The following is a 16,683-nucleotide window of genomic DNA, read 5'->3' on the forward strand; positions in this document are numbered from 1 at the left end:
CAACAAGTAAGTGCTGCTAAAACTGGTTATCCACGCAAAAAAAATGAAGTTGGCTCTTATCTAATCCCAAATACAAAAATTAACTCAGAATGGACCAAATACTGAAATTTAAGACTCAAAACTATAAAACTCTTAGATGAAAACAGAGGAGAAAAGCTTCATGCCATTGAATTTGGCAATGACTTCTTGGATATGACAAAGACACAGGAAACAGAAGAAAAACTTGACAAATTAGACTTAATGGAAAATTTAAAAATTTATGCACCAAAAGATATCAATGGAGTAAAAATGTAACCCACAGAATGGGAGGAGATATTTTTAAATCTTATATCTGATAAGAAATTAATAATCAGGGTATATACAGAACTAAAACTCAACAAGAAAAGAAACAAAACATGACTAGCATTGTGACGCAGTGGGTTAAGCTGCTGACTGTGATGTCAGCATCCCAGGAGTATGCCAGTTGAAGTCTCAGCTGCTCTACTTCTGATCCAGCTCTCTGCTAATGCAGCTGAGAAAGCAGCAGAAGATGGTCCAAGTCCTTGGACCTCTGTCACCACATGGGAGACCCAGATGCAGTTCCTGGTTCCTGACTTCGGCCTGGCCCAGCGCTGGCCATTGTGGTGATTGGGGGAGTGAACCAGTGGATAGGAAGATCTCTCTCTGTCTTTGCCTTTCTCTCTGCAACTGTATTTTTCAAATAAATAAATAGTCTCTCTTTTTTTAAGATTTATTTATTTGAAAGGCAGAGCTACAGAGAGGCAGAGGCAGAGAGAGAGAGAGAAAAAGAGAGAGAGGTCTTCCATCTGCTGGTTCACTCCCCAAATGGCCATGACAGTTGGAGATGAGCAAATCCGAAGTTAGGAGCTAGGAGCTTCTCCCCAGTCTACCATATGGGTGCAGGGGTCCAAGGACTTGGATCATCCTCCACTGCTTTCCCGAGAGCATTAGCAGAGAGCTGGATCAGAAGTGAAGCATCTGGGACTCAAACCAACATCCACATGGGATGCCAGTGATGCATGCAGGGGCTTTAACCCACTGCACCACAGCCCCAGCCCCAGTAAAAAATCTTATAAAAAGAAACAACCTGATTCAAAAATGGGCAAAGGATTTTTTTTTTCCAGGCAGAGTTAGACAGCGAGAGAGAGAGAGAGAGAGAGAGAGACAGAGAGAAAGGTCTTCCTTCCGTTGGGTCACCCCCGAAACGGCCACTATGGTCGGTGCTGCACTGATCTGAAGCCAGGAGCCAGGTGCTTCCTCCTGGTCTCCCACGAGGTGCAGGGCCCAAGCACTTGGGCCATCCTCCACTGCCTTCCTGGGCCACAGCAAAGAGCTGGACTGGAAGAGGAGCAACCGGGACAGAATCCGGCACCCCAACGGGGACTAGAACCCAGGGTACCGGCTCTGCAGGTGGAGGATTAGCCAAGTGAGCCGCGGCACCGGCTGGGCAAAGGATTTTAATAGACATTTCTCTAAATTAGATATACAAATGGCCAAGAAGCACATGAAAATGATAAACATCACTAATATTTAAAGTAAATGCAAGTCAAAGCCACAATGAGATACCACTTAGCACCTATAAGGATAACGACTACTATGAAGAAACAGAATAAGTATTGGTAAGGATCTGGAGAAATTGGAATCACTGTGCAGTTGATTGAATATGTGAAATGGTATAGCCGTTATGGAAAACAGCAGAGTAATAAAAATAAATCAAAATCGTAATAAACAGAAAGTGGAATGTTGGTGGTCAGGGACTGTGAGAAGGGGGCAATAAAGAGTGTTTAACAGGTATAGACTTTGGAAAAAATGAAACACAGATAGGTGATGATAATGGTTGTACAACATTATGAACGGATTTAACAACAATGAACTGTATACATTTTTGTTATATGTATTTTACCACAATAGAGCATCTGTGCATGTGCACACCCATGCTCTCTGACACTTTAAATACAATCTCTAAATGTTTAAATATATATTCATGTGGATATATGCAAATGGTGCATGTGTGTGTTTGTGTCTATAATATGCCCTGACATACACATAAATCACTGGTGACTATACTTAGAAATGTCTCTAATATCTCTTTATACATGATTTCAGGATAGTACAGTAGATTAAGAGTACGGACTCTGGAGCCAGGCTGCTCCAATTCATATCCCAGGTCTGCTACTTACTAGTTGGCAAGTTACTTAACCTCTATGCCTCAGTTTTTCCATCTGTAACATGAGAATGATAATAGTAATCTATTGCAAACAGTTGTTATAAAGACTAAATGAGGGACCAATGCTGAGGCAAGTGGGGTTAAGCCACCAGCTGCAGCATCGGCATCCCATGTGGGTGCTGGTTCCAGTCCCAGCTGCTCAACTTCCAATCCAGCTGTCTGCTAATGCCCCTGGGAAAGCAGCAGATGACGTCCCAAGTGCTTGGGTCCCTGCACCCATGTGGGAGACCTGGAAGAATCTCCTAGCTTCGGCCTGGCTCAGCCCTGGCCATTGAGGCCATTTAGGGAGTGAACCAGCAAATGGAAGACATCTCTCTGTGTGTGTGTAATTCTCACTTATAAGTAAGCAAAATAAATCTTTTTTAAAAATAAAGTAAAAGACTAAATGAGATAATACAGGCAAAATGCTTAGAACAGTACTTGCACAAAGCAAGTGCTATGTAAGTGTTAGCTACCTGCTTTCTTTTTGAACAGCTGCTTTGGGTTTCCCTGAAACTGACTTGTACCTTTGAGATGGAAAAAGCATCCCTTTTATCTGACAAGCTTTCCTTAAACATCTCATTACAACTATTTCTTGGGGGTTGACCACTAACTTCAGAAAGAGGAGACGGAAGGAGGAAAGGATTCAGCTAATCTTGAGACTCCCGAAAGAGTCAGTCTGTTTAATCATTTAGCACAAGTAGGAGTTAACACAATCAATACTCTTTAATTATAAAACACTGTGCTTAGCTTATAGCTTTTCCTCTCTCCTGTCCAATCACAGGAACTGATAGAGTCATGCACATTTCGGGAAAAGTTAAGGAAATCACAAGAGTCATATGAGTCATCCATTTCCTTTCCTCACATCCACTCAGTCATTAACTCTTGTCCATTTTTTCTTGCAACATCTTTCTTAATCAACCCAAACATACTTATGTGCTCTGGCCTGCCCTATGCAGCAGGCAAACACAAGTAAATCATGGCCCTGGACAAAAGGCGCTGCCAGCACATCCTTCTAGTGAAGACCAGTAACCTGAGATTCCCAAGTTGCTTCACACTCCAGTGGCTCCCCTTCTAGGTAAAGTCTCCCCGCTTGCTTCTCCTCCAAGTGCCATTTCCTTCATGCTCTGCCCTGCACCAAGCTCTTCTGCCTGAATTGACTTTGCTAACACTCCTTCCTGCCCAACCAGTCTTCTTACCACAAAGGAGCACTCTCAGCCTCATTTCTGGGTCTCTGTTCCTGTCACCCCTCTCACTGGGAAAAACTTCTCCACCTATTCAAATTCCCTCCAGACTGAAGGGCTAGCTCAAGTTTTATTTACCTCTTCCATGAAACTGCCATCACTCACAATTTCCTCTCTTCTGAATGCCAACAATAGTTACTATTTGAACTACAATCTGGCCATTATAAAGTGAGTCTCCAATATATGATCATTTGCTTCTTAACAGATGGCCCGCAGGTAAGGGGATCTTCAAAATGTTCATGGAAAACATGTATTATGGAAAAAAAAATATATATGCATGAACCTGAAGTGCCCTCATCCTTTTATGGGGTCTAACCAGTTTTGCTCTGCTACCCTGGGAGATGTGGAGCTTCTCTGCCAGCTAAGGACTCTCCTCCTTTCTACTGAGAGAGGCGCTGAATATAGGGGTTAATGGCATGGCCTCTGGAAGCAGGCCGCCAGGGTTGGAAGCCTGGATCTCCACGATTGTGGGCAAGGATCCTGGCCTTCCTGTGCCTGAGCTTCCTCATACACAAAACGAGACTCATAACAGCACCAATGGGTTAGCTTGTTTGTAAATATTAAACGAAATAGTATAAATAAAGCACTTAGAAATCTGCGGGACACAGAGTAAGCCCTATAAAATGCTAGCTGTTGGTATTAAGATATGCCACACTATGTACTATTGATCTAGACAGACTAAATCACGCGGATAATCTAATCACTTCTATAAACACTCTGATGACCAGAGCTGGAGGAGCTCTCAGAACTTAGTGAGTTCAATCACCTCATTTTGCAGATGAGAAAACTCTGGCACAATGGAGGGGACAACGGACTAGCCCAGAGTCTCACAGCTGCTAACGGTCAGCTCTGGTAAAACTCAAGTCTCTCGACTAGAGATAGTTCATGTTTTTTTGCCTCACCATACCTCAGTGCAATCGTATTGATATTTCTAATGGGGAAATACAGTTCTGTATGCTAAGTAACCAGGCTACTAACAAACTGCTGGGACAAAACTGATTAAGTTGGGATTTCCACTACTGTCTCGAAGGCCAGATGTTGTCTGAGGTTATGTGCAGGTAGGCATTTGTAGGAGGGCGGGTGCTGGAGTAGTACTGTGAAAATCAGGAGACAGATGAGATGGGTGACCTTAGAGAAGTCCCTTCCCCTCCTCTGGAGTGAAGTATCACCACACGATTATGGAAATCCGATGTTTTCAACTGAACTAGAGGTAATTCGGGGGCTAGGATTCTGCTGTACACTCTTTTTATATATAAATATTTTATTTAAGTTATACAAGTTTCATATATTTACTTTTTCCCGCTTTAGGAACATAGTGGCACTTCACGCCCTACTCTACGGTACACTCTTAAAGGTCTATGTCAACCTTCAGAGCCTAGGTCAGTACCAAACAAGGCAGACACCTGAATAATTTATCCACCAACAAACTTCAAGCCTCCCTCAGGTCTCTACTCAAAAAATGATACTTTTTCCCATGAGGTCTTCCCACCCCACCTTGACCAACTCCTTCCCTGGGAGCCGGGTGTCTGGCATAGCAGTTAAGATGCTGCTTGGCATGCCCGCTTCCCATGTCAGAGTTGCCTGGGTTTGAGTCCAATTCAGCTTCCTGCTAATGCAAACCCTAGGAAGCAGCGGGGCACGGCCCAAGTGCTTGGGAGATCTCTGCACTCCCTTCAAATAAACAAACAAATAAATGTTTCAAATCCTTCCCTGCTTTGCTTTTTCTCCATAGTACTTAGCACCATCCTAACATATCATGTATTTTATATCCCATTCCAGTCCCTCCCCCATTAATATGCTTAGCTCCACAGGGCAGGGGCTTGATCTGTTGTGTTCACTGCTACATTCTCAGGCCCTAGGACACTGCCTGGCACAGAGCAGACTGCACAGATTTTGTTGGCTAAATTAACAGAGCACTAAAGTTTCCTAATCAACATTCCAACTTGGATTTTAAAACACAACACGCTGGCAAAAAATGCAGCAAGCGAACTGTATAATGGGATCATAAAACGTATACCAGTCAAAGCTACGGGTGTCCTGCAAAATGTCTAGAAGCTCATGTGTGCCAGGGGTTGTCCTCAATTTTCTACAGCAACTGTGCCAGGTTGAGGAAGTAAGCTGCTGCACAACACTTTCTGAACTAATTTTGCAACTTTTTCACAAATCTGAAAATGATTCCAAATTACAAAGTTTGTTAACGGGGGAGGGAGAGAACAAAAAAAAATCATCTGTCCCGATGCTGCTCCGGGTTCCCCATGGGATTTCTTGGAGGCTACAGGAGGTTGTGACTCTCACATCCTTTTTCCACCGGGACTGCTATCAGTCCCTTCCACTTCTACCCCCGGAGCTACTATTGGATAGCCAGTATCTGACAAGGAGTCCCGCCCCGCTCGGACACGGGTCGCCGTCTCTGCCGACATCTGGGTCCTCATCCCCTCCTGGGCTCTCACAGGCGACATTTTTGACGGTGACCCACGGCCCTCGGACGCGGCGGGCATGTTTCGGTCCTGCCCCCCTGCGCCAGCCTCGTCCACTCTTCCCGACGGCGCAACTTAAGTGTGACAGCAACCCGCCGTCCGCCTGCTCCGCTGCCGCGCCTGGTGTCCGGGAAAACCCAGTCGCTCCCGGCTCACCCACCTCGATCCGAACGCGAGCGCCGGGCCCTGGAGCCCAGGCGCGGAAAACGGCGGACGCTGAGGGAGGGGCGTCGCGAAGGCAACCCCCCGAGCGCACCCGCGGCGCGGCCCTCGGCCCCGCAGAACCCTTGCGGGCCTCTTGGCCTAGACCCCCACCACCGCGGTCCCTCCAGCCGCCGCCGCAGACCCGGGGGTCGCACTCACCTGTGGGCGCGGCGTCCCCGCTGCCGCTGGCGCAGAGCAACAGTGCCAACAGCCCGCAGAACCAAGCCGGCCGCTCCATGCAGCCCCTCGCCTCGGAGCCCGGCCGGGCTGGAACCTCGGCAGTCTCCGCCTCCTCCGCTCCCTCTCCCACTTCCCGGCTCAGCCTCCCTGGAGGCTGAGGGCCGGCGCAGACGGGAAGGCGGCCCCGCCCACCGGCCGCAGGTAACCCGAGCCGGCGCGCGGGGGCGGAGAGGCGGGGCGCCGGCGGCTCCTGCGGCGCCACACCTGACCTCGGGGCTGCGCCACCGCCGCCGGCTGGCGCTCCTGAACCCCGTCCACGACCCACCCAAACTTCCTCGACCATGTTTCGGCCCAGTCCGGGCCTTCCACGTCCTCTTCCTCACCGCTGCGTGCAGTCTTGTCAAAGCCTCGGAGGTACCAAGGGCTGGGTCATCTAGGGAAAGAACTTTGTCCTGGGAGTTTGGAAACCTGGCGTAGAGGCCCTTTGGCCTCTGAGCCGCTGTTTCCTAAACTCTGACTCCAGGATTAGTATTCCCAGTCCTACTTCACTAGATGGACTTGGGAAGACCAAGTAGGGAACTTGGTGGGCGCCGTGCTTTGTGATAAGTACAAATGGCATTGCAGGCATGGCGTAGCAGGTTAAAGCCCAGCCTGCAAAGGCTGCATCCCGTCTGGGCACAGGTCCGAGTCCCAGCTGCTCCACTTTCTTTCTTTCTTTTTTTTTTTTTTTTTTTTTTTTTTTTGATAGGCACAGTTAGTGAGAGAAAGAGAGAGAAAGGTCTTCCTTCCATTGGTTCACCCCCCAAATGGCCGCTATGGCAGGTGCGCTGCGCTGATCCGAAGCCAGGAGCCAGGTGCTTCCTCCTGGTCTTCCATGCTCGTGCAGGGCCCAAGCACTTGGGCCATCCTCCACTGCCTTCCCGGGCCACAGCAGAGAGCTGGACTGGAAGAAGAGCAACCAGGACTAGAACCCGGGGTGCCAGCTGGAGGATTAGCCTGATGAGCCGCAGCGCCGGCTGCTCCACTTTCAATCCACTTCTTTGCTAATACACCTTGGAAAGCAGCAGAAGATGGTCCAAGTCCTTGGGCCCCTGCCACCCACGTTGGAGACCCAGATGAAGTTCCAGGCTCCTAGCTTTGGCCTGGCCCAATCCTGGCGCCCTGGTTGTTGTGGCCATTTGAGGAGTGAACCAGGGGATGGAAGATGCCTTTCAAATAAATACTTAACTCTTTAAAAAAAAAAAAAAAAAGAGCTCTCATCCCCTGGCTGACTCCCCACATGCATGCAGTGGGGCCACAGGCCACCTTTGCCTCCCAGGGTCCACTTAAGCAGGAAGCTGGAATCAAGAGCCTGAGCCCAGAATGAATCCAGGCACGTCAGTTTATGTAATGATATATTTATAGGTTGACTCTGATTTTTTAAAAAGTAACATCGCAAATACCATAAACTTATATTTTTAAAAGCACACAGCCAACTTTATTTATTTATTTATTTATTTTTGAAGATTTATTTATTTATTTGAAAGGCAGAGTTAGAGAGGCAGAGGCAGAGAGAGTGAGTCTTCCATCGCTTGTTCACTCCCTGGATGGCCACAACGGCTGGAGCTGTGCCGATCCAAAGCCAGGAGCTTCCTCCAGGTTTCCCACACGGGTGCAGGGGCCCAAGCACTTGGGCCATCTTCTACTGTGTCCCCAGGCCATAGCAGAGAGCTGGATCGGAAGTGGAACAGCCGGGGATGTTGGCACTGCAAGCGGCAGCCCCTCCAACTTTCTATAGATTTGTTTTAAAGAGGATAGAGCATGAGTTGAAAGGATACATGCTGAATACATGAAATTGGGTGCCTACACAGGTCAATGAGACTGGGGAGGAAAGAAAATGAGAACCGTGATGAGTTCCCTACTGCTGTTGTAGCAAATTACCACAAATTTAGTGACTTATCACTATTATGTATTACAGTTCTAGAGGACAGAAGTCTCACTAAGTTCAAGGTATGGACAGAACTGCATTCCTTCTGGAGATTCTAGGGAGAATCTGGGTCCTTGACAGCTTCTAGAAACTGCCAACATTTCTTGGCTTATTGCTTCCCTTGTCACATTTCTTTCTCTGACTCTGGCCTTCCTCCTTCCCTTTTTTTCCTTGTGGGGTGGTGTTTGGCCTGGTAGTTTGCTGCTTGGGATGCCTGCATCCCATATCAGAGTTCCTGGGTTTGAGTCCCAACTCTGCTCCCAATTCTAGCTTCCTGCTAATGCGCACCCTGGGAGGCAGCAGGTGATGGCTCAAGTACTTGAGTCCCTGCCACCTACATGGAAGACCTGAATGTAGTTTCATGCTCCTGGCTGGTCTCGGCCATTTTGGGCATTTGGGGAATAAGCCAGTGGGTGAAAGATCTCTGTCTCTCTCTTCTTCTATCTCTGTCTCTGCCTTTCAAATACATAAATAATTTTATAAGACCCTTTTGATTAGACTGTGATTACCAGTAATCCACAATAATCTTCCTATCTCAAAATGCTTGGGTGGCGCCTCTGCTCACTAGGCTAATCCTCCGCCTGCGGTGCCAGTACTCCAGGTTCTAGTCCCGGTTGCCCTTCTTCCAGGCCAGCTCTCTGCTGTGGCCCAGGAAGGCAGTGGAGGATGGCCCAAGCGCTTGGGCCCTGCACCCACATGGGAGACCAGGAGGAAGCACCTGGCTCCTGGCTTCGGATCGGTGCAGTGCTGGCCGTAGCAGCCATTTGGGGAGTGAACCAACAGAAGGAAGACCTTTCTCTCTCTCTCTCTCTCTCTCTCTCTCTCTCACTGTCTAACTCTGCCTGTCAAAAAAAATCATATCTGCAAAGTCTTCATACATAAAGACACATATTCACAACTGTTGGGGATTAAGGCATGACCATAGTGTGTGTGGGTTAGGGGGGGCAATTATTCTTCACTTACTATACCTGCTATGTTCTGACAGTAAATAGTGCTGGGGTAATTATTCTTATTCGACTGCCCTCTACACCTAAAAAAGAGGTGGATGTGTGTGATGGATGATGTAACCACTAACTGCAGTGTATTTTGGTCTGATTAAGCCAGTGTGCAGTATACAACTGAAAGCAATTACAAAAATTATGGCAATAAAAATGCTGGACCCTATGCAGAGGGCAAGGGAATATTTAATGTATCCAAAACAAAGGCTCCATTCTTGGAAATAATGTACTGAAGTTCAATAAATATTTATGAAGTCCTTCCAGGAACTGTGGAAGAGACTTAATAAAAAGTAGACCTGTGAGGTGGGCTTTTCATCCGCTGTGCGGATGCCTGCTTCTCACATTGGAGTGCCTGGGTTTAAGTCCCACCTCCACTCCCACTCCAGACTCCAGCTTCCTACAGATGCAGACCCAGGGTGGCAGCAGGTGATGGCTCAAATGGTTGGGTCTCTGCAACTTGCATGGGAGACTAGAATTGAGTTCCTGGGTCCTGGCTACTGCCTGCCAACCCCATGTGTTGCAGGCATTTCAGGAGTAAACCAGTAGATAGGTGATTTCTCTTGTCTCTCTGTCTCTGAAATAAATAACCACATTTTGTAAAAGCAGACTTGCCAACAAAGAGCTGAAGTTAGTTTGGGAGGCTATCATAGGACAAGGACAAGGACAAGGAATATTGAGATACAAACAAGGACTGTTCATGGGAGGGAGAAAGCAAGAAAGGCTTCCAGGAAAAATACCTGTCTGTGTTAAATCCTGGGATACTGGTTTGTGAAGTTTAAAGGTTCAGAATAAATCCTTGCCTGCATGTAACATGAACAAAATAATGTTTATGAAAATAGTTTGTAAGTCATCAAGCCTGAAGAACTGAGAAGTATTACTATTATTTATAAATCCCCCCAAAATAAGTGGACCACTCTCAACCCAAGGCTTCCTTCCCTCCTCCCCACAGACATATACACTTGTTGTCATTTACTATAAACATCATGTAATACGTTTATAATATTTCCAAAATGATTATGTCATCTGCCTTTTAAGGAGTCTGATTAGAATGGCAGCCTCTGGGGTCTGGCTGAGTGCCATTATGGGCACTGCTTGGCATAAATTGAGCACATAATGAAATGAACGCTAATGGTAGCAAATGATTAGACAAATAAGAGTCATAACTTGTCGTGAGACTCCAGAAAAGGTCCTGAGCCTTGAGCATTGTCAGAAAAAAGGCAGAGAGCGATGTAGTAAGGGGAGGAACCTGGTTTCCCTTCCCAAACCCACCTCTGGCTGGCTGTTCATGACTACGACTATATAGTCCCTGCTGTTTCTTCCCAACTCTAAATATCAAGCCACATTGAAAAAGCATTTTTTGAAGATGGAGAGGGTTAGGAATGCTGTTTGTTCCACAACTAAATCTTTTATTTGTAATCACTCTGTACTTTTATTTAAAGAACATCTTGGATTGAATTAGGCCATGTCCGGGTCTGCAGTAGGAATGAAGACAAATGGAAGGCTTTCCAGGAACTGCAGTAAACAAAAAATTCCCAATTTGGCTTTGCATAATCAAAATGATGAGGCAACATCAAGTTTAGCTTTAACCCTTAGAGCCCGGAGTTGGGTATGAGACTACCAGTCGCCTTTGTTTCTTTCTGGCATAGGGCGGCTAAAGTTCTGGACTGACCTGTGTACTTCAGCTGCTATAGTTAACTGTCCTGATATTTTTGAAAAACTATTTATTGATTTGAAAGGCAGAGAAAGAGACGGAGGGAGAGATTTCCCATCTGTTGGTTCACTCTCCAAATGGCAGTAAAGGCTGGGTCCTGAGCCATGCTGTAATCAGGAGCCTGGGACTCCATACAGGACTCCCACATGGGTGGCAGGAGCCACCTCCATCACCCGCACAGGCCCACTAACAGTGAACTGGATCAGAAGCATAACAGCCAAGACTTAAACTGGCCTTTTGACATAGGATGCTGGCATTGCAAGCCATGTCTTAACCCACAGTGGCTTAACCTGCTATGCCACAATACTGGCCCACAACTGTTTTGATCTTTATGCTTCCCACTAAGGTTTTCTGCTTTTCTGTAAGTGAATGTACAAAAGGCCATAGAACAGAAAATATCAAGGGGCAGGCATTTGGTGCAACGGTTAAGATGCCACTTGGGATCTTTGCATTTCATATCGGAGGTTCTGAATTTGAATCCTGTCTCTGCTTCTAGTTTCAGCTTTCTGCTAATGTGCCTGAGAGGCAATGGATGATAGCCCAAGTACGCGGGTTCCTGTCCCTCATTTGAAATACCAGGATTGAGTTCCTGGCTCCCAGCTTAAGCCTAGACTTGTCCTGGGTGTTGGAGGCATTTGGGGAGTGAACCAGAGGATGAAAATGTGTCTCCCTATCTCTCTGTTTTCTCTCCTCTCTCCCCTTTTCTGTCTGTCATGCTGTCTTTCAATTAAATAAAAATCTTTAAAAATTCATGGAAAATGGAATTTAAAATGTTTATTTGGTTCAAAAAATTTGAAACCCATGTATGGTTTTTTCATAATTCACATTTTCCACGAATTTTTTGAATACCCCTCATATACTGTGGACTTAGCTAAAAATGCTGCTGCCTTAGGCAAAACATCTAACATAAGAGCCTCTATCTAAAAGATAATAAAATTAAACAAAGAGCAAACAGATCCTCAGATCAGTGCAATACAAAGAGAAAAAGAAAGGCATAAACGGGAAATTTCCCTCCTTCTGACTCCAGAACAATGGTTCCCAATCAGGGGTAATTTTGCCTACTAGAGGACATTTAGTAATGTCTGGAGATAGTTAAAAAAATTTTAAAAATCTGTTTATTTATTTGACAGGTAGAGTGACAGAGAGACTTATTTTTGATCTGCTGACTCACTCCTCAAATGACTGCAAAGGCTTGGGATATTTTTGATTGTCTTGACTTGGAGGTGGGAAAGACAAGCTCCTGGCATCTGATGAGTAGAGTAGAGGTCATTTGTGTTGCTAAATGTAATACACGGGACAGCCCCCCACAACAAAGATTTATGCTGTGCCAGATGATGATAACACTAAAGTTGAGAAAACCCTTTGTTGTCCTTTGTACTTGGCCCTCAGCCTTTGTGCAGAATCAGTGAAAAATCAATGCTAAGAGTACTCACTCTTGACACCTCCCTTTCCTGTATGTAGCAGCTCCAGTTCCCCTCTAGCCATGCAGTGGCTTACTAGGCTATTTTTTTTTTTTTTTGATAGGCAGAGTGGATAGTGAGAGAGAGAGACAGAGAGAAAGGTCTTCCTTTTGCCGTTGGTTCACCCTCCAATGGCCGCCGCGGCAGGCGCACTGCGGCCGGCGCACTGCGGCCGGCACACTGTGCTGATCCGATGGCAGGAGCCAGGTACTTATCCTGGTCTCCCATGGGGTACAGGGCCCAAAGCACTTGGGCCATCCTCCACTGCACTCCCGGGCCACAGCAGAGAGCTGGCCTGGAAGAGGGGCAACCAGGACAGAATCTGGCGCCCCGACCGGGAATAGAACCCGGTGTGCCGGCGCCGCAAGGCGGAGGATTAGCCTAGTAAGCCGGGTCGCTGGCTTACTAGGCTATTAACATCTATTCCTCCCCTCTCTACCTCCATGGTCCTCTTTCAGATCCTTATTACTTTTCCCTTAGGCTATAGCAATGGTTTTCAAACTGGCCCTGAAGATCTTTTCTCCATGAGACAGAGCATCCCAATGTGCAAATCCAATCATTTCACTCCCCAGCTTCAGCTTTTTTAGTGTCACCACTCCCCTTTAGTGCTACAGAGGATAGCTTCCTCATGTTCGCAGTTTTATCTCCAGCCAGACTACCAGATCACTTGGAGCTCCAGCACCACTAGTTGGCTGACCATCTTTGGGCTGTCCCCTGTGGGCAATTTTGTTTACTCCACATCATATAATAAACACATCATATAATAAGTGTTTATGTTCATTTGCATTAAAGAAAATTGTAACACCACAAGCAGGTAATGTCTATGTTAATGCACTAAAGATGACAAAGCAGAGTATATACTTAAACATATTTATTACTATGAAAATCTATAAAAGAAAGCATAATCAGTTATATCTTGAAAAAAGATAATGTACACACCGTAATGAAAAAAATGTATTGCTAAAAAGTACTAACGATCATCTGAGCTGATAGACTTATTTGATGCAGTGTTGCCACAAACCTTCAATTTTTAAAAAAGAAGGCAAAGTACAACATTAAAAAATAAATAAATAAATAAATTTGGATCTAGAAGAAGACCCTAGATGTCCATTCCAGCTTCTATAAAGAATAAGTTGTTCTGGTAATGTTGCACCTGCATCCCAGTGTCCCAACTGTCAGCAGATACTACCTAGTCAAGAGGGCAAGGCCCCATGGCTCCCTATTGCTTCTTGGCCTAGCCAGCTCCCCTTACTTTCTGCTTGCCTGACTCCTGCGTGGCATCTCTGATCTTCTCATACTACAAACGTCTTCTCTTCACCCAGAACATTTTTCCATTTCTCAAGTCACATTTTTTGTAGCTTCTATAACCTTCCAATACAAAACTCTTTGCTGCTTCCTACATGTATGGCTCATAGCCCTTCATAAGTTCCTCTATCGCAGAGGTCTGTGTGTGTTTATCAATTTCTGTCACTGGACTCAAGCTCCTAGAGGCAAGAGACTCTGGCCTGGATGACTCCAGGATTTCTAATGAAGCAGAGTGTACAGGTGACAATCCAATCCGAAGGGACGAGCCACGTGTGCACAGCAAGCATTCTGCTCTTACTTCGTCTCAGTTTAGGTGCAGTGGCTTGAGGGAATAATAATCCTCTGACACCACAGAGAATACAAAGGTCAATTTAACATGGTTACTGGCACATACTATATTACAGGAAACCTGGTGAGATGAGTTCAAGTTTGTGTCCTGGTGTCAATGAAGATTTACAAGACATGATACAATGGAGAGAGTAGAAGAACTGAAGTTTTACTTCGGAGAGGCTGGTGGATAGGGAGAGACCAAGCCTCTGACGTCTCGCAGTCTAGGGCTATTTGTATGTCTTTAGTGTGTTATCTCAAAGAGCAAATGCAGTGGTTATACATTAGCTACTATGAAGGCAGGGGCAGTCTTAATGGAACCTTTTCTACCTTGTTTCTGCTGAACCTAAGTCCTGTTGTCTGTTGGCAAATATTTGTTAAGATGGGCTTCCATCTCATTTTATTTAGTGTGTACATACTGGGAAGGAGGTGCAGCATACATGCTGGGAAGGGGCTGCAAGACGGCATCAGTCTGGCCTGCTTCTAGTCTTGGGCTCTCATTACCATGCCTTCAGTGAATCAAGGGTCCTTGCTCTTCAGTGAGTGGTTTTCCTTTCCTTATGCCTGTTTTGCAGCGTTTATTCCAGAGAGTGCTGTTTGCACCAAAGGCCCTTGTGTTTAGCCTGAGGTAGAGTAGGCCTGCTGCTAAGGGTGACATGCAGGACTCTGCCCTTTACAGAGGTTGTTGAATCAAGTCTTTAATTCAACCTGGCACATCTTTGTTTCACAGTCTCCAATGCCAAAGTCCTCAAAAAATGCCCTACCCTTTCTGATCCCTTAACTCTCTAACTCCCTCTACTGTTCTCCCCAGCTTCCATCCCCACCCCTCCACTCTTCTTCTAGCCACAGTGCCTTCCTGGCTGCCCCTCACACTGGCCTCAGGGCCTTTGGTTGATCTATTTCCTCTGCCATTTGCTCCCTCTGCCCCAAGATTCCCACATGTCTCCTTCCCTTGCCTCATTCAGATCCCCCCTTTTGTTTAAAAGATTTTATTTATTTTATTTGAAAGTCAGAAATAGAAGGAGAGAGAGAGAGAGAGAGGTTGATGGATTGATCTTCCATCTTCTGGTTCACTCCCCTAATAGCCAGGGCTGGTCCAGGCCAAAACCAGGAACCAGGAGCTTTTTCTGGGTCTCCCATGTGGGTGCAAGGGCCCAAGCACTTGGGCCATCTTCTGCTTTTGCAGGTGCATTAGCGGGAGCTGGATTGGAAGTGGAGCAGCCAGGACTCGAACTGGTGCCCATATGGGAAGCTGGCACTTCAGGCCGAGGCTTAACTTTCTACATCACAGCACCAGCCCTTCAGATCTCCTATTGAGGCCTGCCCTGGCTACCGCATAGAAAATTGTAACCCCTAAGATATTTCCTTCCTCTCTCCCTTGGTCATTGTCACTCTACACCAGAATATAAGCTGTGTCCCCAGCACTCAGAACTGTACCTGGCACATAGTACATGTTCAATAAATATATTTTAATGAATAAATTATACTTTGCTAGGCGCTGGGAGGGATACCAGCTGAAACAAAAGGCAACAGTTCTTGCTCTTGGGAAACTCCTAGTCTGAGTTGTGGATGGAAAAGTACATAAAACAATTAAAGAAAGATGCAAAAATCAAAGGAATTTGATTTGATCTGGCTGCTCCAAAAATGCTTATCTGTGGTAGAGGCTGAGAGGAAAGCAAGACAGCCTGATGTGGTTGGAATTGCTTCCGAAGGCTTCTTAGAGGTGACAGCAGTTTCACTAGACCTTAGAGGATGAGAACAAGAGATGGGAGAGAAGGGCAGTAGTTTATGTAGAATCTCACAAGCAGCAAGGAGCTTCAGAATGTTATATATTAATGTTAGCCATCACAAAACACACCGAACACTGGAGTACGGGAAAGGGTTTATTGGGGAACACCCAACAGACCAGAGTGAAGGGGTGGCGAAGGGAAACGAGGGAAAAAGAGAGAAGGAGACTGTAAGAGAGAGAGATGAGAGAGAAGAGAGACGAGAGGAGGAGAGGAGCCAAGAGAGGGGCCAAGAGAGCAGGAGAGAAGAACCAAGAGAGCAGAGAGACTAGAGGAGGAGGCTAGAGAGAGAGCACGTGGTCAGGAACAGTCCCTTTTAAAACTTTGCCTGAGGGCGGGCAGGGAAGTAGGAGCAGCGAATCCCATTAGGATGGGGGTGGAGCTTGACTACAGAGGTCGGGCCAAGTGGCCACCTGGCTAAAACTGTGCCAGTTTCCTAACACAGAAGACTTGTACAACGTGGCGCCATGACCACAGTGGGGTTTGGAAGAACTGGCAAGAAGACTGTAGGAAAGACTGTTTGAGATGTTATCAGCCAGAGAGAGGGCCAGCCACCAGGCAAATTGCAAGCTTCCCCAGTTAAGAGTCCAGGGGGGCCGGCGCCGCGGCTCACTAGGCTAATCCTCCGCCTAGCGGCGCCGGCACACCGGGTTCTAGTCCCGGTCGGGGCGCCGGATTCTGTCCTGGTTGCCCCTCTTCCAGGCCAGCCCTCTGCTGTGGCCAGGGAGTGCAGTGGAGGATGGCCCAGGTGCTTGGGCCCTGCACCCCATGGGAGACCAGGAAAAGCACCTGGCTCCTGGCTCCTGCCATCGGATCAG

General features: G+C 46.6%; 1 protein-coding gene across 1 annotated transcript in view; it reads right to left on the minus strand.

Moving 5' to 3' along the window:
• Nucleotides 1–6,669, minus strand: part of IL13RA1 (interleukin 13 receptor subunit alpha 1) — a 73,595-nt gene extending 66,926 nt beyond the window's left edge. Inside the window, exon 1 of the mRNA XM_008272919.4 lies at nt 6,291–6,669. Coding sequence (XP_008271141.2) covers nt 6,291–6,654 — 364 coding nt within the window. The 5' untranslated portion in view covers nt 6,655–6,669. The remainder of the gene's footprint in view (nt 1–6,290) is intronic.
• Between the last annotated feature and the right edge of the window lie 10,014 nt (nt 6,670–16,683).

Source organism: Oryctolagus cuniculus, chromosome X (assembly GCF_964237555.1).
Source record: "Oryctolagus cuniculus chromosome X, mOryCun1.1, whole genome shotgun sequence".
Lineage (NCBI taxonomy): Eukaryota > Metazoa > Chordata > Mammalia > Lagomorpha > Leporidae > Oryctolagus > Oryctolagus cuniculus.